Source organism: Crinia signifera, chromosome 4, assembly GCF_055691185.1.
Source record: "Crinia signifera chromosome 4, ASM5569118v1, whole genome shotgun sequence".
Classification (NCBI taxonomy): domain Eukaryota; kingdom Metazoa; phylum Chordata; class Amphibia; order Anura; family Myobatrachidae; genus Crinia; species Crinia signifera.
This window is the reverse complement of record NC_139220.1, coordinates 188,075,157-188,099,532: the sequence shown is the minus strand read 5'-3', so window position 1 is coordinate 188,099,532 and position 24,376 is coordinate 188,075,157. Positions and strand designations below refer to the sequence as shown.

At 44.8% G+C, this 24,376-nt stretch overlaps 1 protein-coding gene across 2 annotated transcripts in view; it reads right to left on the bottom strand.

The window, feature by feature from the left end:
• Positions 1–24,376, bottom strand: part of SND1 (staphylococcal nuclease and tudor domain containing 1) — a 657,666-nt gene that overhangs the window by 335,953 nt on the left and 297,337 nt on the right. For both annotated transcript variants that reach the window (XM_083183246.1, XM_083183247.1), the window contains exon 15: positions 4,890–5,031. In XM_083183246.1, the coding sequence (XP_083039372.1) occupies positions 4,890–5,031 (142 nt within the window). The remainder of the gene's footprint in view (positions 1–4,889; positions 5,032–24,376) is intronic.

Genomic DNA, 24,376 nt, shown 5'->3' with positions numbered 1-24,376 from the left:
GAACATGGACTTATTTAGCGTTTAGTGTTAAAATTTCCAAAATCAGCGCCACAGTAATAATGATTGCCTAAATGTACTGTAGGGGCTAAGCAAAGTCTGCAGCCAATATAATTATGCAGAGGCAAGCATTTCTAAACAACATTCCTATTTATTAAGTTCCTGAAGTGGGAAATCTCAGATATTCTTTGTATTAGCACACCAGTCCCCATAAAATATCCTGGAACCCAATCTTTCTTATAGAGAGCGCTATTTCAGCATGCACAGGAACCCATGTAGATAAAGCGCTCATCTGGCTCCCACAGTGTGCATATACCAGCTAAGGTCAAGGTCATGCTGGCAGTGTAAACTTTCGCAGCTTTTATTAGTAGCAGAAATCAAGCTTTTTGACATTTGCCAGGACAGCTGATTGTCGCTGCAGCTGTCCTCTTGCTAGAGCTATTATAAAGTGCTCCGGAAAATATGTTCTTCTCATTTCGAATCACAGCAAGAACCAATGATAATCAACCGCATTTTAAGACATGAAGTGATAAATAGGCCCCTTGAATGCTTTGAACAAAAGGAATCAAAACAGAAAAAACACTGCATGCTTAGTAGTAGTAGTAGTGTGTGTGTGTGTGTGTGTGTGTGTGTACACATTTAAAGCAGCGCAATGGAGAGAAAAAACTAGAATTGAAATATTGTGTCCCCCTAAATATTTCTATTTAGATGATCTGTACATTACATCAGGAGGTCATAACTAATGATGATGCAGGTACTACAAAAGCCTCCCAGGAACAACAGAGTTTAAGTGTAAAATGATTATTCAAATTTGTAAGCAAAACCAATCACAAATGAAACCCCTTTATTGGTACCCCATCCTCATTCTCTGAATAGACACTCTATTATAAATTTAAACTAGTCTTGGGAAAAATAATGCAAGATAGCATTCACTAGTTAAACGAATCAGTCACGTAAGAGACCTATCTGCTGGGTATACATGCCTGTCAGACAAACATGCATTCAATTGAGCAGCCAGCAACCTATAGATAACGTGGCCATGCACTGAGATCTCTCACATTGTATTGGTCGTGATACCAGAGTTCCTTCCCTGGGGGAGAGACGGGATGCAGTCAATTTGCCGGCGGTCGGGATCCCGACACTGGAATCCCGAAACTTTCTCCCTCTGTGGGTGTCCACGACACCCATAGAGGGAGAATAAAATAGCGTGCCGAGCGTAGCGAGGCACCGGGCCCGCTGCGTGGCGAGCGCAGAGAGCCCGCAAGGGGGGGGGGGGGGCGCTCCACGTCCCCCCCATGTCGGGATTCCAGTGTCGGGATTCCGACCGCCGGCATTACATATCGGATCCGGAGAGACATTTCCCCGTATCTTCCCATGTGAAAGAACGAGGCAAATGTATTGTCAATGATCAGAGGGATGGTGAAATCTGGTGCAATCAGTTTAAAAGTCATCACAAATAGAAGCCCCATTTCAAAGATCTTTACATAGACCTTTCCAAAAATCTGTTTTGCTTTTAGACTTTTTTTTATGTATACATGTTCTATTAAAAAAAATATGGTACTTGTGTATTATAGCGGCGCCCCCGATGTGCATCGCGTGATGTTTGCCCCCTATGCGATGAAAAATCGTATGCTTTTAAGCACCCTAATGGGTGCTTACAATGTGAAATGCACCCCCACGCCACCCCCCCACTATAAACGTGAACCCGAAGCGTGGCGAGCACAGCGAGCCCGTGAGGGGCGGCGGTACGCGTCCTCCGACCTTTTCATACCCCCACTATCCACGTCGGCGTGGAGTTGAGAATAGAAAGTGTGGCGAGCGCAGCGAGCCCCGCGAGGGGACGCGGATACCTTCACAGGTATCCGCGTCCCCTTGCGGGCTTCACAGGTGTCCGCATCCCCTCGCCATGCTTCGGGCTCGCCACACTTTCTATTCTCAACTCCACGCCGACATGGATAGTGGGGGTATGAAAAGGTCGGAGGACGCGTACCGCCGCCCCTCGTGGGCTCGCCACGCTTCGGGTTCACGTTTATAGTGGGGGGGTGGCGTGGGGGTGCATTTCACATTGTAAGCACCCAATAGGGTGCTTATACAATGTTTAATCGCATCGCATTGTATGGCATTGTATGCCATGTCAAATGTCATACAATTTTAAAATTGTATGCCACTGTACAGTATCGCGCGATATCGCATGCCTTATGGTATGCGATGCGATGGGCACCGCCAAAATACACAATTACCAAAAATATATATATTATTGCATTTCCAAGTGACCTGATACTAACTAGGTAGCCAACATGGCTCGTCAACTAGAGCAGTGTTTTCCAAGACAAAATGCTCTATGAACGGTATCCTTAATTGTTTCCCTTGAAACTGAAAGATTTCACAAAATATATCTTCAGTGACCATATCCAGGAGTATAGCTATATACTATATAGTCAGGATTAAGCTGCATTGTCAGAGAGGGTCATTAATGGCGTGCATAATGTTATCATTGAGCATACCCAGCAAACGGTGCATGTTTACCATGTCTATTAGTTGGCGCACTCCTTGCTGGCTGACATTGCAACAGATCTATAGGTGGCGCTAATTATTTCAATTGTGATAGCAAGGAGACCTGTAAAACCTGCACTATTAGGGTCCCAAAGAACGGAGTTTGGTAAGCACTCAACTAGAGTGGTCTAGTTTTCATTGATTAGTTTGCAAAACCATTTAAATATCTGACATGCACAGGATCTAAATAAGTCTGCCTGTTGTGGTCTGGTCTGAATAGTGACTTTCAGTTCATAGAGAACCCAACTGAATGTAAGATTCACCTTAAAGTTTGCATTGCGTGCAGGAGGCATTATCATTTCACAGATACTGCATGAGTGTTTGGAACGGCCTCCTTTAAGTACACCCAATTTTTTCCCTATCTTTAGAGCATTTAAAGGTTGTAAGGAAAAAGGATGTAAGTAATAAACTTCCTAATGTCCCCTAAAAAATGTTGGCTTTTGATGTCCCTAAAGTTAGGGGACCCTTTCATTCAACGGTTATGAAACCGGACCTTTTTATAGAACCCTCTGGCAATGCACAGCCAGTTAGGGAACATTAAGATCCCATTAATGCGCAAAAAAAATCCTGCGTTTTGGTTATTAAAAAACGAAAATATTTCGGTGTGAACATTTCAATCTTTCAGTTTCTACACTAAAAAATCCCAAATGATGTCAGGTTACACGGTGATAAAATATCTGCCTTGGCACAGCTTGGCTTTCAACAAAGATTACAGCACAGCAGGTAACGTCAGTGGTGGCCATCTTAATGACATTTAGTTCTGCACCTTGGTACATGAATGTGCAGGATGCGCAGAATGACTAAATTACTGTATCTATCCAGCTGTTGACATAAAGAGCACAGAGAGCAGATAAAGAGGCATACTGACAGCTCAGACAGCTAGAAAGGAGAGCACGATCAGATTACATGTACCAGGCACAGCATATTATCTGTGGATTCCCAACCCAATAAATAGGAATGCCTAGAATATGCCGCAATACAATGTGTACTGTAACCAATATGTTTATAACCTACAGAACGAGCGCACTAAATGTATCCCTATAAGTTGCAGGGAAACGTTTCCTTTAGTTGTATAGTCTTAAACCAAGACAATTTAATAGGATGAGAGATTCAGAAAGTGAGAAATTTGGTAAGAAATCTCCAGTTTTTTTTAAAGCGGCAATCATTTACACTGCAAAAGCTTTAAAAAACAACAACTGGAGATTTCTTACCAAATCTCTCACTTTCTGAAGCTCTCCTCCTATTAAATCACCCCCCAACCCTGCCTTAAACATATTATGGATAAAAATAAAATTAAGAGACTTGGGAAGATTGTCAGTGGATTGTTTCAAATCTTTGATTGCTCTCTTCCCTTTAGTGAATCGTTTGTTCCAAAGAGCCTTACATTTCATATTGGCTGCTGAAAGCATGCGTGAAGGCAAAAGTGGTGCAGTCAGGCGGTAGATAGCCTTCTTACCTGCATGTGCCCTCTCTGCCAGATCTCACTGTCCTGGCCGAAGCACAGTATTGAAACCTTGGTATTGTGATATTTTTTATCCTATCTGGATGCCATGCGAAACAAATAGCTAATAGAGGCAGAGAATAGTAAATACTATACCAAAAATTAAGTGAATGTGTAACAGATTGTTGTCTAACAATTCTGTCAATGGCCACAAATACACAGGGATGTGTTTGCGCTATGGTTATACAGTAGGTCATTTAATAAAAAGAAGTTTAAAAAAAAAAAAAAAAACCCACACATAGGACAGACAATAACATTATGGGCCATATGTATCAAGCTTTTTTCCATAAAATGAATGTATAAACAAGAGGTTCAACATAACTTTTTATTTTGTGGCTATGTAATAGGCAATTTCACAGAAATCTGCTAATTCGCACTACAGATCACAGTACCGGTTATTGATGGGAACCATTATCTGACCCCTATGTACTAAACCCTTAAAAGTTAAGCTTTTTAGATTTTTTTTTTTCCATGCTACTTACACCATCAGATTGTGTAAACTCACTTTAGCCTATGGAGGCATGATAGCGGGAGAGAGATCTTTCGACCCCCCTCCAGCATCCTCTGTCCATCTGCCAGAGGCACACAGAACATTGTGATACAGAGTGTTAATAATTATGTCACTTCTGCCATTCTTATTACATGAGCCCCTCAGTGTGAACAAAACCAGAGCTTCCATAAACCCCAGTTTAGTGTACACAGCAGTAAAAGCTTGTACAGAAATAAAAACTAATGTATGCTTTATCTTTGATACATTTAGATCAACAGATGTATGCAATATTTATAACAATATGATTTGAGTAACTGCCAATGATTCTGCCTCACAGCCCACACTTACCAGCCAGGAGAAAGGTGATAAGGCAGGTTTCCTTTGGCATATAAAGCTTGAGTCTGGAACCACTGAATACATACTCTACAATTGCTTCGGAGCGCCCAGCTCTTTGCAGGAAGGGAAGGAACTGTTTTGCCTTTTGGGTATCCTAAAAGAAAAAATATATAGTGTAAGTATCTAACTTACAGTAAATACTTAAACATTGGGGAAGTACAAATACTAATAACCACCTAAGATAAATTATGGATATTTGTCATCACATATACAACTGTATACTTTCAAGATAAGCAATGAATCAACACATTTGCTATAAGCTCTGAGTTTTCAGTCACTTTAAAGTCATATTTCAGTTCCCAGGGATGACCGAGGAAGAAAACCATAATTTCACTTGTGTGAAGAGATTATTCAACAACTGTCCAAAGAAATGCTCACCACAAATGCAGGACACAATCTCTTCCCACTTATGTCTTCTGGAGTTTTATTTTACTGTGGAGCAATTTCTGAGACAATAAATCTCTTAAATTAATACTTTATCACATCGCTCTTGCCAGACATGCCACTGTCATTAAACATTAATGCACGTTAGCAAATGAAAATTTAACAACCCAGCCTGTCTTGTTTTTGTCTAGCATTGCGCTTTTGTTTGCATACCTTCAGTCACAATGAAACTATTCAAAGGGCAACATTTAGGTGTGTTTAGAGGAAGGGATAAAATACTAACCAGGGAGGTCTCACATAAGCTTTTCCCACCAACATGTCGGTCCTGGACAAATCTGAGCATGAGATCTGGTGAATCTGACGCACAATGCTTCAGGTTTACGTCCTTCAACAGTGGACATGTAATCTCCCATAGCTACCCCATCTCCAGCTTCTTCAACTCAGCCTTTCATATTTTTGCCCATTATTTTTTTACATTCTACAACCATACCAGTCTGCATAGTATTTCCTGGATGCACTAATTTGTACTTTATCTTGACCACCTGCTGCTGTTGCTTTCAACTCGTCTCAACTTAGCCCTAGACATGTCAATGTCTCTACATGTGAAAAATCCTAGAAATTCATTTTCTTGTTGGTCAGTCTTAAATATCTGTTCTTTGATCTACACTGTCACCTCTCTATGCAGGTGACACCAATGAACCTTTCCGCCCCATACCAGGTTTTATCCCTAGTCTTACTGCTTCAGGCATCTCCGTTAGCCACATGACAGGCATTTCTTATTGTTACCTTTTAAGACCGTGAAAAGTAATTAGCAAAAAGTCTATAGTATGGGTGCACTAAAAAGGACTTTAATAGGAATTAGCTATTATTTTTGGCAAAATCCTGTTATTTGGATGCTTAAAGGGTAATGGGCAACACCTAAATCACTTCCAACATGTCTTAACTGGATATTGTATAATCGATCTCCAAACAATAGATAAATGACAATAGGTCAAGCCCATATGGTCAACATGAAAACGGTTGACAAGTTGTTTATAAGAAATTTGTCCATTTCATAATTTGTGACCATGAGTAGAGGAAACCGATGCTCGCCGTGCTTAAGGAATGGTGACTGGCTATGTTCGCCACAGGTTACTATTCCCAATCAAGTTAACCTTTTGTACTTCAAACCATAAACCAAGGTGACCTTTTACTGGTCAACAATTCATACTAGACACAGTCTATTCATTGACTGGAACCCGGTGATAAATTTACTTGACTGTACCTGAAATTAATGATCCATGTTTAAAACCACTGAATGATACCAAAAATATCATTCCGTGACGTCACCGGGACCCCCATCAAAGTAGTAATCACTTATACTTATATAGTGTGTGTGTAGGTTATCTCTTATATATTTGGCTACATCTGTCACTCAAAGTGAGTGAGTGTGTGTATAATGCCGGGTGGAGCTGAGAACCAGCCCAGTGAGCCCACAGTGCCAGACACCCTCTGCCTCCCCATGTTGTCCAACACAGCTACTCCACAGCCACCAGGTGAGCGCCCCCGCTGCACACACACACACACACACACACACACACACACACACACCCACACACACACCCACACCCACACACACACACCCCCCCCCCCCCCCCGCGCGATTTGCGGCAAAACCCCTCCCTTGCCCCGCGATTCGCGGGAACCCCCCCCTGCGACTCCCCTCCCACGATTAGCGGCAAAAAGAACCCTCCGTGACCCCCTCCCGCGATTTGCGGCAAAAACACCATCCCCCCTCCCGCGGAACACCCCCCCCCCGCGCGCGATTCGCGGCAAAAAGAACCCCCCCGTGACCCCCTCTCCCTCGATTCGCTGCAAACACCACCCCCCGTGATTCACGGCAAAACACCCCGCGACCCCCCCTCCCGCGATTCGCGGTAAAAACATACACCACCGCGACTCCCGCGATTCGATGCAAAAAGAACCCTCCCCGCGACCCCCCCTTGCGCGATTCGCGCGCCGCCCCCCCCCCCCCCCCCCCCCGCAATTTGCAGCAGTCCCAGGATTAAATGGCACATGCAAAACACTGACATGGCTATGGTCGACAATGAAAAAGGTTGACATGAGTTTTTGAAGATTTATTTTTCATTTTTTGAATGTTTTCATATTCATTGTCGTGCGTCGATATGGACACCAATGAAGTGCCACACTTATGTTAACATTTACATGTGTTGACCTTTCTGTGTTGATTTTTTTCTTGTGGTGATTCGCGTCACCCCCCCACAACCCCCACTTACGCGATTCACGGCACACACACCCCACCCCGTGACCCCCCTTCCCGCGATTCGCTGCAAACAACCCCCCCCCACCCGCGACACCCCCCTCCCGCGATCCGCGGCAAAAACACCCCCTCCCCCGCGACCCCCCCTCCTGCGATTCGCTGCAAAACACCCCCCGCGACCCTCCCTCCTGCGTTTCGCAGCAAAAAAGAACCCCCGCGACCCCCCTTGCGCGATTCGCAACCCCCCCTCCTGCAATTCGCTGCACCCCCACGCGATTCGCGGCAGCCCCAGGATTAAATGGCACATGCAAAACACTGACATGGCTATGGTTGACAATGAAAAAGGTTGACATGAGTTTTTGAAGATTTATTTTAAATTTTTTATATTCATAGTCATGTGTCGACATGGACACCAATGAAGTGCCACACTTATGTCAACATTTACATGTGTGGACCTTTCTGTGTTGATTTTTTTCTTGTGGCGATTCGCGTCACACCCCCACTCCCCCCCGCAACACCCTCTCCCGCGATTCACGGCGCACACCCCCCCCCCCCGTGATTTTCGCCACCCGACCCCGTGACCCCCCTCCCGCGATTTGCGGCACACCCCCCGCGACCCCCTCCCACTATTCGCCGCAAACCCCCCTCCCGCGATTTGCGGCAACCCACCCCCCACCACACTACCTCCCGCGATTCTCGGCAACCCCTCCACCCCCGCGATTCGCAGCAACCACCCCCCCCCCCGCGCAATCCGCGGCACCCCTCGAGACCCCCCTCCTGCAATTCGCGGCACCCCCCACAACCCCCCCCTCCCGCGATTCGCGGACACCCAAGTTGCAATACAGGGCATCTTTCATACAATTCTAACCATATTTCTCATATACAAACGTTCACAAATTAAGGGGGCGCAGCCCCTTACGATGGTGTGAAGAGCGCCCGTAAGGCGCGATGGTGTGAAGAGCGCCCGTAGGGCGCGATGAATCACCTAGTTATATTATAATGCCTTTACCTCACTAACTTTTCTCTTTAATCTGTGGCAAGAAAAAAAATATAGAAAAATAGCACCCCATACTCTTCATTATGTAATTCAAGCTTAAAATCTAAATGAAATCAAAAAGAAAAATTCTTAGTTTTGCTTCTGACATAACTTGCCTCAGGTCAGATTAAGGGCAGGGTGATAGGGGCAGCCCCCACACAATTAGGGGCCCCATATACCAGCAACAGATTCATGGCTCAGTGCGACAGTTAACACGTACTATGCACCATGGCGGGGCAGTGGCTACCAAATTCGCAGTGGGAAAACACGTTCAGGAGTAAAAATGGCTGCATGTGCGGTGCTCCGCATAAGCGGCTGGTGCAGATACTACCATGGGATATGGGAGTTTAGAGGCAGAGCTGTGAGCTGTCTAACTCCGCCCCCACACTCCTCATGCTTCCTGCAGCACTGCGCAGCCTAAGGAACTGCATGGACGACGGGCGCGGTAACATTCAGCAGCTCACACAGCACTTTACTATCATGTAAGGGCTGTGCATGGTCATCTTTCAAGTGCTCACTGCTAACTCTTTGTAATTGGGGTAAATTCAAATGTATAATGGACACCCAAAAAGGACCCTCTTATGCTTGCCTGTTGGCAGAAATAATTGAATAATTACCCGAGTGCCAATGGTCACAATATTTCAGTTCTGCTTAAATAACATTTGCATAGATCAGACATACTAGACAGGGCAGGTTTTCAGTCTCTCCCTTTGACCCCTTTCAGCTGTTATATATGTACCTGCTCAAGGCTGACATTTACAGTCCTGCTATTTATGTCAGGTCTTCCATGCACACTCAACTATATAAACGTGATTCCCATACAGTCTTTGCAGATAGATACCCTACACAGACTGATCTACATTCATACATTTATTGATAGGGGTCCCCACAAGTTTGAGGTTAAGGGGCCCCATAAACCTTAATTCGGCCCTGCCTTGCCTCATCTCTGGTTATCACCTGTCATTACAACACCTTCACTGTTCCTCAACTAGGGACTCCCCTACATATGCAGAGCATGTTCTAACAACCAAACCTCTTCACTAGGGACTATCCTAACATTATTTGACCTCTGCATGTTTTATCAGTTATGCTTCATGCAGGGCCCCACTAGCTATTTTCACAGCTTTGTCTTCGACCTTAAAACGGTAAAATCTCACATTTCTAGAATCACCATTTACACTACTAAACCTTAATTCCCTTCACTCTTTTTTCTGTAATCTATTCCTTTGGCCTTACCAACTCCCTGTCTCACCATTCTTCAGACTATTCTCAACTCTGCTATTTCCCTCTCATTATCCTACTTCCAACTGCCCACGTTGCCCTTTATTCCACTGGTTCCCTATATTACCTGACATCAGGGCTGGACTACCCATCTGGCAAATGCCAGAAGGGCCGATGGCCTTGTGGGCTGATTTTGTGCAGCCTGATTTTGTGAATAATGAGCGCTGCAGTGCGTCAATTGCATGTTGACGACCAGTGCCGTGGAAGACTTTCACATAGCCTCCCTGAGCTGTTTACTTGCATAGTGCGTGCACCTCCCCTTTCCGTACATCATGTGACATAGCATTCCGTGATGTCACATAGGCGCCACCATGCTGTGTTCTGCAGGAGTCCCACACTGCCGCCGATATTCATGGGCAGTTGGGCGGCATGGGATGGACTGAGGACTAGAGGCGCAGCAGATCCTCCTGGCTCTGGGAACACTGCCAGATTCCTGTACATTATACTGTACAGCAGCTGGAAGCACCTGACCTGTCTAGTGTCTGCAGAGAAGACACATCGATGGTGTAAGCCTGAAGGAGCCAAGTAACAGAGGTGAGCTATTTTCAAGGTGGAGGGACCAAGACACTATAGGGAGGAACACCATAATTTACAGTGGTGTCGGAAAACATATTGGACATGGGGAGAAGGTGATTATAATGGGAGGATGCTCTTTAATTGACACGGGGGGGGGGGGGGGGGGCATACAGTACATATGTACAGGAATAATGGACACAGTGGGGGGGGGGGACAGACACCTACTAATGGACACTAAAGGGGGTGGGACATAATCATAAAATAAAGAACAAATCGTTATCCCTCACTAGTAGCATCTATTCCTGGTCCTATAGAATAAACTTATAGTAAATATCAAATTGTTATATCATGACAATAAGACTTCAGTTAGTGGCATATTGCTTAACTGACTATACACAACCTGCAGTGCAGACGCAGTGAGAGTTCAAAATGGAGAACGGTGAGAGTTCACTGCACAGACCACAAGGTAAATTTGCACCCAGCCTTCAGCCAGCAATGGGTAATAGGTATAAACACAATGACGCTCTGTACACGTGGTACAATTTATATATTCAAAATCGAATGCAAGTCAAAAATTGGGATCGCATATACATTGTATAGAGATAGAAAGCTTAAAAACATGTTCTTTCCCGATTCGATACCGATGCGTGCTCCTGTTCAACTGAAATAAAAAAGCGAAATAGACAGTGCAGCAATATCTATAGAGTGCAGATTGAATGTAGATAGCATGAATTGGATGGAAATAGTACAGAGTTAGCAAAGATTGCATAGCAACCAAATTTTATGGTGTGTACACATGGGGAGATTCCCTTACTAATCAACTTAAGATTCGATTGCTATGCAATCTTTGCTAACTCTGTACTATTTACATACAATAATACAATCTGCACTATATAGCCATTGCTGCCCTGACTATCCTGGTTTCGATTTGTACTGTCATGAAAGCACTCATCGGGATCGCAAGGTAAAAAACCTGTGCGATCTGCATGCGATTTTGACTATATAGTCCAAATCTAATGTCAAATCTCACCGTGTGTACACAGCATTAGTCCAATAGCAAAGGAATCTCATATGTACTCACCATAGGGCATGTAAACATGTTATAGTAAAATAAACAATATTTTTTATTCCATTTAAAATATGTAAAGGCCCATACGCACTGGGCGACTGAGTTGAAAGTCGCTCAAAACAGCATGTTTGAGCGGCTTTCAGCTCAAAGCCGCCCAGTGTGTATGCCACGGCAATGAGTGGTGAGCGCTGCTGCACGATCCCGCATCATCGCCAGGAAAGCCATTCTTCTGCTTGTAATACCAGCAGATAAGCCGGGTAGGGGGAAAGGATGTGTATTCACTGAACGCAGGGCCTGCTCCATTACTAGGCAGCTTTAGGCATTTGCCTAGGGCGCCGGCCACTGGAGGGTGGCCGTTCTAAGCAGGTGTCTCTCTCCCTCTCCCCCCCCCCCCCCCCCGGATGGAGGTGAACTCTCCCCCCACCCCACCCCCAATGGAGGTGAACTCCGCCCCCCCAGCAACTCGGCAGCTTCGGGGGGTCTAAGGGGTTCCTGCAGCGCTGTCTGCAAGCTGCGGTCAGAGGGGTCCCTGCGACGCTGTGTATTAAGTTGGCGTGGTCCCTGCAGTAACTTGGAAATAACTATCGCTATCCGCCGGAGGAATCGCTAGTTATTTCCAAGTCACTGCAGGGACCACGCCAACTAAATACACAGCGCTGCAGGGACCCCTCTGACCGCGGCTTGCAGACAGCGCAGCAGGAACCCCTTAGACCACCCAAAGCCACCGCCCCACCTGTGTAGCGCCCCTACTCAACGGCTCCCCCCAGTGATGAACGCGATCATCACTGTTCATACACGCTGGGCATAGTCACCCAGTGTGTATGGACCTTAAGTCTTTAGGTTCGTTTAAAGTAGTCTGAAAGTTGATCTTAAATGAAGCTAAAACTTAAATAAAGGAGTTCCAGCAGTTGCCAAAAAAACAATGAGCAGTTAAATTACCTTGCAGGCAATTAATAAGATGCAGCATATTGTGATATGTAGAGCAACCCTGAATTCTCCAAGCAGCAGAGAACACCAAATGGTTACATGGTGCTTACCGCTTGTACACAAGTCTTGTAGGGTTCTCACTCACAGCTCGGTCTCACAACAATCTTCCCTCATTCAAGTTATTGTCCTTTACAGAGTGTGTCAGGGTGATAACATTGTCTGAAACTCCCATTCAAAGTCTGCCATGCAGTACAGAGAGCCAGGTTCTCTGCGCTTGCGGATGTATATAGACTTTTATTGAACAACTTGAGCTACTGAAACATCCTTTATCTGTACGGTCATCCCATCACCTGCTCCCTCGAAGATGGCCTTCCTTCTTATAACAATGGCAATCCAAACCACCTAATCCCGATAGGAAATAGTAGGGTTGAAAATGTTAAACTATTAATTCTATTATAAATAAATGAATGGTTAACATAACAAAGGGACCACTAGATTTTAGAGCTAAAACTGCATAATTATCAAGGCAATTCTGAAGGACTATAATAAGAATGATATACCTGTAGAAAAGTTAAAAATGTCTAATTAATAAAAAAATATATAATTGTAAGCTTTGAAAGGCTATATGGGATGCGGTTACAATGCCTGCAGTCAGAAGCCCAATAGCAGGTTAACTACTCACATAAGTTATTCTAACTTCTGGGGAAAAAAACCCACCTGTGTACTCTACATACAGGAGATTTCTTAGGAAATGTGGTCTATAGTGCTAATTGCCTAATTTCCCTTAACGATGGGCACTAGGTCTGACACCTATGTACCAAACACAGAATATGGCTCTGTTTTTAGAGAGGAGCATTGCCATATTATTGCAATTTTTTTTTCTTCGGATTGGCTATTGGTTGTCTTGTGTTTTTGATATCCAATAAGATCCCACTTTGAGATCCGAGGGAATCCAAACCTGCTCACTTAAATTATGTCATCTTCCGATTAAGTAAACCAGTTCATGCCTATGGAGATATCCTCACAGTATGCAGAGGATACTGTCCCTCTCCAGCAGCGTCTTCCTGGCTCTGGAAACTGACATTATGCACATGAGGGAATATGTAATGTCGTGGCACCGGTGCACATCCAGACAAGAGCTGGCAACCACCAGAGTGAGGGACAAAACGGTCCCTGCTTTAGTAAATAGGTGATGACACCTGCAGCTGTCGAAATTGTCAGCGCTGTTGACCGTTCATACATTGCCCTGCATATCAGCATGCTACCTTGTAGACCGCAGCACCCAAATAGACAGGGGCGCATACCCAGAGTCATATATGGGGAAGAATCGGTATTAGCACACACTGATACAAATTCTCCCCTATAATGCCAAACAATACAGCAACTCCTAGGATTCTGAGGAGAGAAAAATCCCCTCAGTGTCCTAGAAGGCAAGAGATGGGGAAACCACTGTCCCTGCAAGATATCTATCGATGTATAGATATAAACTATATTTACATTTATAAAATAAAAAAAAGTTTCACAATAATAGTAGTGATGCCCTCTTTATCAATAAATAGGTTAAAAGATGTTTATGGTAAACCTCCCAAAGTATATCTGCAGACATTGCTCCACCTACAGTTCACAATTGTGCATAGCTTTTTGTCCTGATTCACCCTTTTTTGGCATCCGCTGCCTCCAGACTAAAAGCTACTAGATAATAAAGAATCGACACGTGTGTAGGTGGCATTCTACGAAACACAGAGAAACACACTGACATATTTTGTGACAAACTGAAACCTTAGGAATACATGCACTCATGTTCTTGCAAGAGGCTTTGCAAATGTTAATTTTCCGTTAGCTTGTGATTTACACCTACATGCTTTTTATCCCATAAGTGCTAACGATAAAGGTACATCAAATGTAAAACATGCAGCTATATCCAATTTCACCTGGAACTACTCGCTTAAGCTGGGATACGGTCATATTGTCGACCAGACCGGATCTAGGTGAACATGGATGAAGGTCGACATGGTTTTAAGTTGACAGGTCGCGAGGTCGACATGGGTTTTCACTGTTTTTGGGGCCCACATGTGCCGACGGGCGGTATTTCATGCCATACCATCCACTAGGGCGTGGTGGGAGAATAAAATAGTGTGCCAAGCGCAGCGAGACACCGTGCGCGAAGCATTGCGAGCGAAGCGAGGGGCTGCGGTTGACTTCCTACTGTGTCCATGTCGACTGTGATGACATTCTGGTAAAAAAAACTGTCGACCTTCACTCATGTTGACCTAGAACCCGGTCAACCTTGCTGCCTGTCGACCCAACGGTGTCAACCTAAGTCGGGTCGACAATACGATCCACACCCCTTAAGCTGGCCTAATGCTGCATCATAGTTGCCTACGCTCCTGCATTCTGCAGGAGCCTCCCTGAAATAGCAGCCATCTGCCTCTCTCCCTCATTAGTCTAGCAATCTCCCTCATTTCACCTAGCCCACAGTACACGGTTAAATTTTTTGGGGAAAAACAGAATGATATAGACCATTTCCTAGCACTTTACCAAGCATAGTAGCTCTTAAAGGGCCCTACATACGCAGAGATTTGTGCCAGAGATTCATAACAGGAGATTCAGCACAACAGATTTCACTCTCTCAAATAATGAGCCACATACAGAGAGATTTCTGTCAGATTCATAATAGGAGATTCAGCACAGGCGATTTAAAATCTGTCACAACTGTCACAGAAAGCTATGTAAAAAACTGCACTTCATCACAAAAATAATGTTATATGGTATAGAAAGTAATTTCCTAAATAAACGTATAAATAAAATAAATTTTCTAAATAAACGTTGGTGGCATAGTGCCCCCCCCCCCTAAAACAAATAAACATTGGTGGCATATTGTCCCCCTCCCCCCACCCAAATAAACATTGGTGGCTAGTGGCATAGAAAAAATATAGCCAGGGGACACGCTTGATAGGGTTCCGTTGCCAAGGCATTACCCACCCTAACTATTCAGCCCAGGCAGGGAGTTTTTGAGGAGGTGAGGAGGTGCCTCCAGGGCACCCATGGCCTGGGCTGAAGCCTGGGGCTATCCCCTGCACCCCTGGGCGGTGGGTGCAGGGTTGATAGCTCTTTCCAACGGTAATATTATCCTTTACAGTGGGACTACAGGTCCCAGCAAGCCTGCCAAACATGCTGGTACTTGGAAGAACCACAGGTACCAGCATGTGGGGCATTAAAGGCCCGCCAGTACCTATAGCCCCCCTGTAAAGGAAATATAAAAAAAATACACACAAACACTGGTTTTAAAATATTTTATCAAACTGGTTCTTCTTTCTTCACCCAGGGGAGCTCAGCCCCCCCAGGGCTTCTGCGGCTTCTTCACCTGGGGGCGGCGGTCCCCATAGCTCTTTTGCATGGCCGCCTCCTCCCAGGGCTTCAGCCTCTTCATCTGTGTTCTTCACCTGGGGGCATTGGCCTTTTAAGCTCTTTTGCATTGGCCGCGCCTCCCAGGACTTCAGGAGCTCTTCTCCTCCACCAGACTGACTGCCCCTAGCCAGCTCCAGGAGGCGGGGCAATGATTTGGCGAGCCGTGATTGGCTGGCCGCGGCCATTTTGAAATACGAAATTTATTTTATATTTTTTTTAACATCTGGCGCCGAGAGGTGAGGTGTGGCATCTGCAGTCGCTCGGCCCTGCTAATCTGCCAGCAGCCAGACATGCGGGAGATGAGCAGGAGCTTTCTGTGCGACTGCACTCCATTATCTGGCGGGTCTGTTCTGAATCTTGGGCAGATTCAGAATGGCGGCGGCGCGCATTTAAATCGCCGTGTGGGCTATATACACAGCAATTTACATGCGATTTGTTAAAATTGCTCAAAAAATGCCTGAATATTGCGCTGTATGTGGGGCCCATTACTGCTTTAAGGCTTATCTACATTTGGATAAGTAATTTTAAAAGATTCTTCTCAGATGTAGCAGTACACACCCACACTTCTAGGTGCAACGTTCACAATCTCTTTTCACAATCACTCCATACATGGAAATAGACACGCCCTCTTGGCGGAGCATGACACACCCCCCACAGTGGGGCGCTGTGCAAAATTCTACTTCCAACTATGATCTCCCTGAAACTAGTTGGCAAGTATGTGCTGCATACACACTATACAACATTAAGGGCCAAATGTAATCTGGTGAGAGAATCAGGAGATTTGGGGGTTTTCCTCTTTTTTGGCAATCATTTACACTGCAAAACCAGGTTGATTTTGCAACAAAATTGATCGCTGCTTTAAAAATAAAATGGATAACTATCCCGAAATGGCTCACTTTCTGATTCTCACACCTGGGGGTGGGCCATGAACATGCAATACTGATAGCTGCATTTTAAGAAGATCCACAGGTGTAGCAGTGGCGTAACTATAGCACCGCAGCCCCCCACACCGTGGGGGGGGGGGGGGGCGCCGGGGGCTGCGGTGCTATAGTTACACCTCCCCCCAATCCCCCGCAGGCTTACCTATTTCGCTGGTCCTGGCGGTTTCGTTCTTCTGCTAGGGACCACCACAAAATGGCTGCCCCCATAAAGCAGACAGAAACGGTCTGCTGTATGGGGGCGGCCATTTTGTGGTGGTCCTCAGCAGAAGAACGGAGCCGCCGGGACCAGCGCGAAAGGTAAGGCTGCGGGGGATTGGGGGGGTTTGCATGGGCGGCGGGGGGCACCCCCCCCCCCCTAACGGCAGGGGGGCGCCCAAAACGTAGTTACGCCGCTGAGGTGTAGCTACTATAATTATTCAACTAGCGAAACAGAAGAAGATCTAAAGCAGCTCATACATGCTGCGATGCGAGCTGTCCGATGTGTGCTTTGAGGTGCGCACTCCCGCGGCACCTCATCGCACAGTACAAAAAGTATGTGCTTGTTTTCATCACATTGCATCGCATGCACAGGCAATGCAATGTGATGTGTGCTTGTTAAGCACGGAACGCACGCCCGTATCAGGACGTGTATGGGCGGCTTATAAAACATGCACTGTTAGGCGATCCCCAGGACTGGATTTGTAAAACACAGTAGGTAGAAAAAACGTTAAACGTACAGTATGCTTATTTTTTCACTTTACAAGATAGACTAAGTAGGTTAGGAATACATAGCTCATACCCTACATCCTTAACAGCCAGCTGCACTACAGTCAGAGGGCAGTATTCAATGAGGCTGATTTGCCATGTTCTACGGCGAATGTGTGCTATTTTTATGCTCCAAGGTGAATCTTTTTACTGAAAAAGTGAATCACCCTATTCAACGTGCTCTATTTACCAACGGCGAACCGTGAATGAGGGACAATTTGCCGTCTGATAGTCACTGCAATTCGCTGTGGTTTTCCATTGTGTATTCAATGATCAGATGGCAAATTGCTTTCTAAGTGATTTTCACTGTGTGTCACCGTTTAGCAATCGCCATCTTCTTATGGTGAACTGGAATCTGAACTTTTAATTTGGTGTAAAAAAAAAAATCAGGAATTTTATTTTGTGAAGGGACATTCTATATTTATTCATGTGCTTACAGCACATGAATATATATGTAATTTAAAACAAAAAAAATATTCATATATTCACTGCTCCCGATCATCACATATGCACGATCAGGAGCAGTGCAAGCGGCTCCCTAGCCGCGTCCCCTGCTAGCTCTCCTGGGGGGCAGCTTGTGCTGCCTGGGTCCCGGGGAGCCCTCCTCCCCCCCACATATATTCTGGGGAAGGCAGAGAGACTTCCATCTCACTGCCTGCCACCGTCCCCCGGCGGTTAAGAATCGCCGTCAGGGGCAGCGAGCATCTTCGGCATTGAATACTGTGACAGCGATGGCTGGCAGTGAAGGCACAGGCCCTCTGGAACGCGGCGACAGTGCAGTGAATCCTTAACAGGATTCGCTGAACATGCCGTGTATTCACATTGAATACTGCCCAGAATGTGCAGAGGCTACACTACAAGGCAGGGAAGGAGTTAAAGTAGTTACAAAAAGCCATATTGCAGAGTGAATAATAATGCTTGCTTTGTGGAGCTGATTTGAGTTGCGCCTGTGGTCAGAGTGTGCCGAATAGTGGAGGTATCATTTGATTTTGCTCTGAAAAATAGGCTTCAAAAGAAGTCTGCACTCTGCAGCTTGCACTTTAAAGCCTCTCTGATCATCCACAAGGAGTTCTGCATAATTAACAGACAGCGTTTGAAGTTTCCCTGCTGTTGAACTGGTTTGATGCACAAACATCTGGTTATAAAGAAAAGCAGGCATGCAGAAATGGTAAATCCCTCTACCCACAAAGTAATCCCATTAGCCTTGTGCCAAAGTGCTGCAGCAAAATGCTACTGTATAGTGCCTGCAATAGGCAAAGCTACAGTGAGGGAAAGAAAGGTTGTGTGGCTGCACATTTGAGCTAGCCATATGTAGTGCACTCGTATAGAGGTAGAGATTTTGTAGGTTTTAAAGCATAAACAGAAAACAGATCAATTCACAAACAACTTGCAACATCTTTTTGGCAAGAGGAACTGGGTGCTCCATGTTTTGCAAAATATGGGTTTAATGCAAGGAAACCGTTATGTTTTCCAAACAACATGCTACACTACCAGACATTGTACTTCCTGAGGCACAACTTTTCTACTCAGAAATGGTCTGCTACAATCTCCTTGATCTTTTGTATATTGGTGATCACTGGCCCTAACAGTCCAGGATTTAAGGACATATCCATCGCTGAGCAAAGATTGCTATATCAAATTGAGGTACTAATGAAGTCACTTGTGTTCGAACATGAAATGTTAAGCTGGCTACACACTATAAAATATGTGTCACCGCCAATATTAACGATCTAGAGCTAAAACACTGAACAATATCACTCACATGCAGTCCCTCATGATATTGTCACATTTGATGGCATGTTTAGACTGCAGAGAGTATAGCCAACCACCCATCTGAGTACACGCATTGTTACCGATATAGAGGGTACACACACTAAACAATATGCAAGGCAACTCTATCGTTAACGAGCGTATGCTTATGGAAAACCACAAAAAGTATATATAGTACATTCAGAACCAACTTTGAGATTCTTCGATTAGGCAGCCGCAATATAAATTAAATTGACTTGGGACACCAGTTTGGTTCCTAGGCCTCTGTAAGGTCTTAATCCATCCTTCTGACTATCGTCTGTAGATCAGGAGCATACATGTTTATCAGACAACTGTTCTTATCAAGATAGAAGAAAGTAACATTTTCCTGCCAGGCATTTCAGCATAATGATACATGAATAGGTCCGGAATCTTCAAGACAAACTCTGAGTGGGAGCACATGCTAAGCTAGACATGTACAAACTGTGGCCCTCCAGCTCTTGGGAAACTACACATCCCAGCATGCCTTGCCATAGTTTTAGCATTCCCTAAAAGCAAAACTATGGCAAGGCATAATGGGACTTCTAGTTTCACAACATCTGGAGGGCCATAGTTTGGACATGCCTGTGCTAAGCGCACTGGAAGCCTTCCAGACACATCTTCCTGGAAGTACCATGGTGCCCTGACTCCATGTTACTGACCAGAAAGATAATTACCCTAAGATCTCTTGGTTAGTGAGCCTAGGACATTCATTTAAAAAAAAAAAAAAAAAAAACTAACTGCATATAGTTAAAGTACATAGGCATATGTAGCACATATTGGGGCAGATGTATTAAGCCTTATCAAGAGATAAATGCAAGGGTGATAAGGAGAAATACATGTCCAGCCAATCAGCTCCTTACTGACTTTTTTCAAACACAGCCTGTAACATGGCAGTTAGCAGGTGATTGGCTGGGCATTTATCTCATCACCCTTGGATTTAGCTCTTGTTAAAGCTTAATACATCTGCCCCAGTATTAGGGGGTGCACCATTAAAGGGGTGTGTCTAGCACCACCTATTGGGCGTGTATACAACATAAAAAATCTCTCAGCCACACCATAATCTCCTGCCTATTTCAATTTAATCTAATTACTCTGTGTAACGGTACATGCAAATAAAGTAAAAAAACATATGGATAACGCAGGTATGTAGTGATATGACAATGGTCTAGTACAATTAATGATGCAAAACACATAATTCATTGGTGGGTGCTTATTTTAGTGGAATACAGTTCTAAAAAACAATAGTATTTGATATAAGGGAATTACTAGTGGGAGATATTCATAAGTGTGTGTCTGTGCACCCTTTCAGGTGTGCACGCCTATGTATGCATCTCTCTAAGCCAGAGATCCAAGTCACCAGGCAAGCTCAATCCCCTCTCGGATGCTCAGCCTCTCCTGTACAACTCATAACAACTGCTGCCACAGGCAGGCTGCATTCCTTGATCCCTCATCTACATGCTAGATGCAGCAGCAAGGGAGCACTGAGAACAGACTTTATGGTATGTGGCAGTGGATGGGGGAACAGAGGAGCATACATTTTAGTATGGGAAGAAGGAACATGGGAGCAGACATTTTAGGATGTGGAGGGGGAACAGGGGAAACTCATTAAGTAAACACCCACTGCCACTTTCTTGTCAACTTCTGCCACCTACTGCCTCCCTGTTGTAATGTTAACTCATGTTCTCAATGCAATCAATTAATATTCATGAATTTGACTTCACTATCTACTTGAGTAGATTGCATGGCCTACTAGGAGTAATTGACAATTCCCTGTTGCTGTGGACCTTGAAATAAAAAAAAAGTGGGGAATTTTTTTATTGAAAAAAAAAACCCGGTAGAAATTATACATATTGTGTTAGACTTAGACTGCACAGGACTAGTGTATTGAGCATCCCTTACCCAGATATCCCAAGACCAAAAATTAAACAAAAACATAGGTAACACCCCCCCCCCCCCCCCCACACACACACACACACACACACTTTTTTCATACTCATCTCATCCCCTGGTGTCCATGGCAGCCATCCGATTCCTCATTAGCTGCATCCCTGGTCCCAAGGAGGCATTGTGCGGGTGCCACCTGCACACCCGTGTAATTCATCCTTGGGATCGGGGATGCCGCTGAAGATGAATCCGGTGGTCACTGTGGATGCCAGGGGACATAGTGGATGTCGGAATAATCCCTAATCTAAAATGTTCCTGGTCCCAAGCATTTCTGATAAGGAATACTCAACCTGTACTGGTCTATTCCAGCTTCATTTTACTTCCTTAAAGCCAGGTACACTGTAGAGCAATGTGTACCCAGCCGATTTGGCGAGATATGGGACCCTGCCTCAGCAAATGAATACACAATTGATGTCCTGCAGCCTGGGAAATGGTCATTGGGTCTCCACCCTCCCCCGGCCGCTGCCTGTGCTGTCCACGCTGGCTCTCCCTAGAGGAGGATGGCCTGGTGAGGCCTTCAAGATGGCGCCACAAATGGCTGCCTAGGAACTGTGCACTCAGCAATATGTATCCAGTGTCTCCCGTGTGATAACTGTACTGTCCCTGCTACAACTGTGCTGTCTTTGCTCATGCTGTCTCCTGCCTGGCTGCTGCAATGACCAGTGGTGCCGCGGATGGCTGCCTAGGCACTGTGCAGCTTGGCGAGTGTGTGTTCCCTGTGTGATAACTGTACTGTCTCTGCTTGTAGTATTACCTACCCGGCTGATGCAATGACCAGTGGTGCCGCTGATGGCTGCCTAGGCACCACTGCAGCTCGGCGGGCATGTGATCTCCACAAGTGATGTCTAAATGCTCTCAATGGAATGTGTATAATGTCTCAATGGAATGTATGGAATGTCTCTCGCCCCCCCCCCCCACCCACCCCCCCCCCCCGCCCCCCCCCCCCCCCGCCCCCCCATTTCATCCCTGCTTGATGCTGCACTTTAATCCACAAAAAAATCCTAGTGTGCGCAAGCATACATGGCCAATAAATCTGATTCTATTCGATAAAAAAAGCATAAGGTCTACAGTCTGAAAGGTCGACATGGGTTAGCACGACAGTGAAAGGTCGACATGGTGTTTTTCACTGTTTTTTGACCCTACATATGCCAACAGGCGGTATTTCATGCCCTACCGGTCACTAGGGCGTGGTGGGAGAATAAAATACTGTGCCAAGCGCAGACTTTTTAACAGTCGACCTAGCACATATCGACCTAATGCTTGTGTCAACCTAATGACCTGTCGACCTTGTCCCATGATGACCTTTCAGCATGTCAACCTAGTGGTGTCGACCAAATGATCCATACCCGCCAATGGTGGGGGTGGCAGAGAAATGGAGAACACCATGTTGCATTTAGATGCATTGCATTGCTAGCCATGTCTTCTTGGTGACCATACAGCGGGGTGGACCAGAACACATTGCTAACTACTGCAGGAGCACTCAAATAAGAAGTACACACTGACCGATCCGGTAAATCGGATTGTCCAGTTTGACTGGAAACAACTCATCGGGTCGAGAACGCTCTAGTGAGTATCCAGCTTAAGTTTTTATTTTATGCTGTTATTATTCATCATGATGGAGACTGCATATATAACATTTAAAAGATATCCACAATGCGGCAAGTGAAGTCACTTATAGTGAATGTCAACAAACATATCACCAATTAAGACTGCATTGCGAAGTAATGTATAATAATGTACAATTGTGGAGAACTACAGTATATTCCTTCGCACAATGTTCTTAACTAACAGGATTTCTGTTATCTGTTGAGGATGGCTCAGACCCGGGTATACTTTCAACCGGGATGCCAGCTGTTGAGATTACGGCGTCAGCATCTCCACTGATGTCAGGATTCTGGCACTGGTATTTCAACTGCTGGCATCCCGATTACCAGCATTGTATTGCAAAAAAACCAAGGATGGTGCACTGTAGCAATTCATATACAGATTCAGTCACACAGATACCTCCTGTATACATGTTTCCCATAACAAATTAATCAGCAGTCTCTCCCAGTGCATCCTAGCTGCATCTCAGATGCATTGGATATTAATGCAACGGAACCTAGTGGCATATTCTTTAATGTTGTCACATATTTAGAGAATAGTGTACATGCTAAAGTATATATTCCGATATTCTCAAGCCTGTGCAATAACCTATGCAGGGCTAGATAAAGTACACACAGGACCTAAATCTTCACGGATAATAAACCTTGCATATTATTTTTTATTATTAATATTATATATAATAATATTGTCCATCTTACAAAATGTGTCCAATGTGCATTCAATATATGTATACCAAGTATCAGGTTTAGATAGTCAGCCAACCACAGAAATGCATTTGGACATTTTAGTCAGCGCCTCATTGGGTTTTATGTAGCATGAGGCAGAGTAAAGCCAGTCTGCACCAAGGACAGCAGTAATTTCTAATAAAAGTTTTCTTGCCATCTTTCTCATATAGAAGATACACTGCTCTTGTCTATCTACAGCCTGGAGACACATAGTGCTGTTAAGTAATACGAATGCACATTGCCTAATAAACACATGCTGAATTCTCCCTCTCAGCGGGAGGCATTGATTTTCTTTTGCTTTCTCTAAAGCTATATTTTAACTCCCCTCCCAACAACATTTTATTGGTTGCTTATACTTTGTATCTGCAGGAGCCAACATTTATTACTCGTGCTAAAACACAGAACATTACATGGCTTACATGAATCCGCAGGCAGAAGAGAAAGATGGAATGCTCAGACTACAGAACACTTTCATGCAAGCAGAATAGATTACATATCTGACAGGATCCACATCTATGAAGAACACATTGACTGACATAAGAAAATATCCTTGGACAAACAAGCATGGGAAGAAACTGCGATGCAACAATGAGGTAACTTTGTTCTAGATTAGGTAATGATATACTGTAAGGGAAGTGGTCATGTAAGGAGGCCATCGTCCATGTATAAAGAAATCCTACAGTATTTTAAGAACCAACCCTTATTTTGAACATTATGAATATTGTGGAATGCCTAAACTACTAAGGCTGGTATCCAATTGCCAGCATTGATTTACTGAATAGAAAAAAAACAGCTAAAATGGTATATC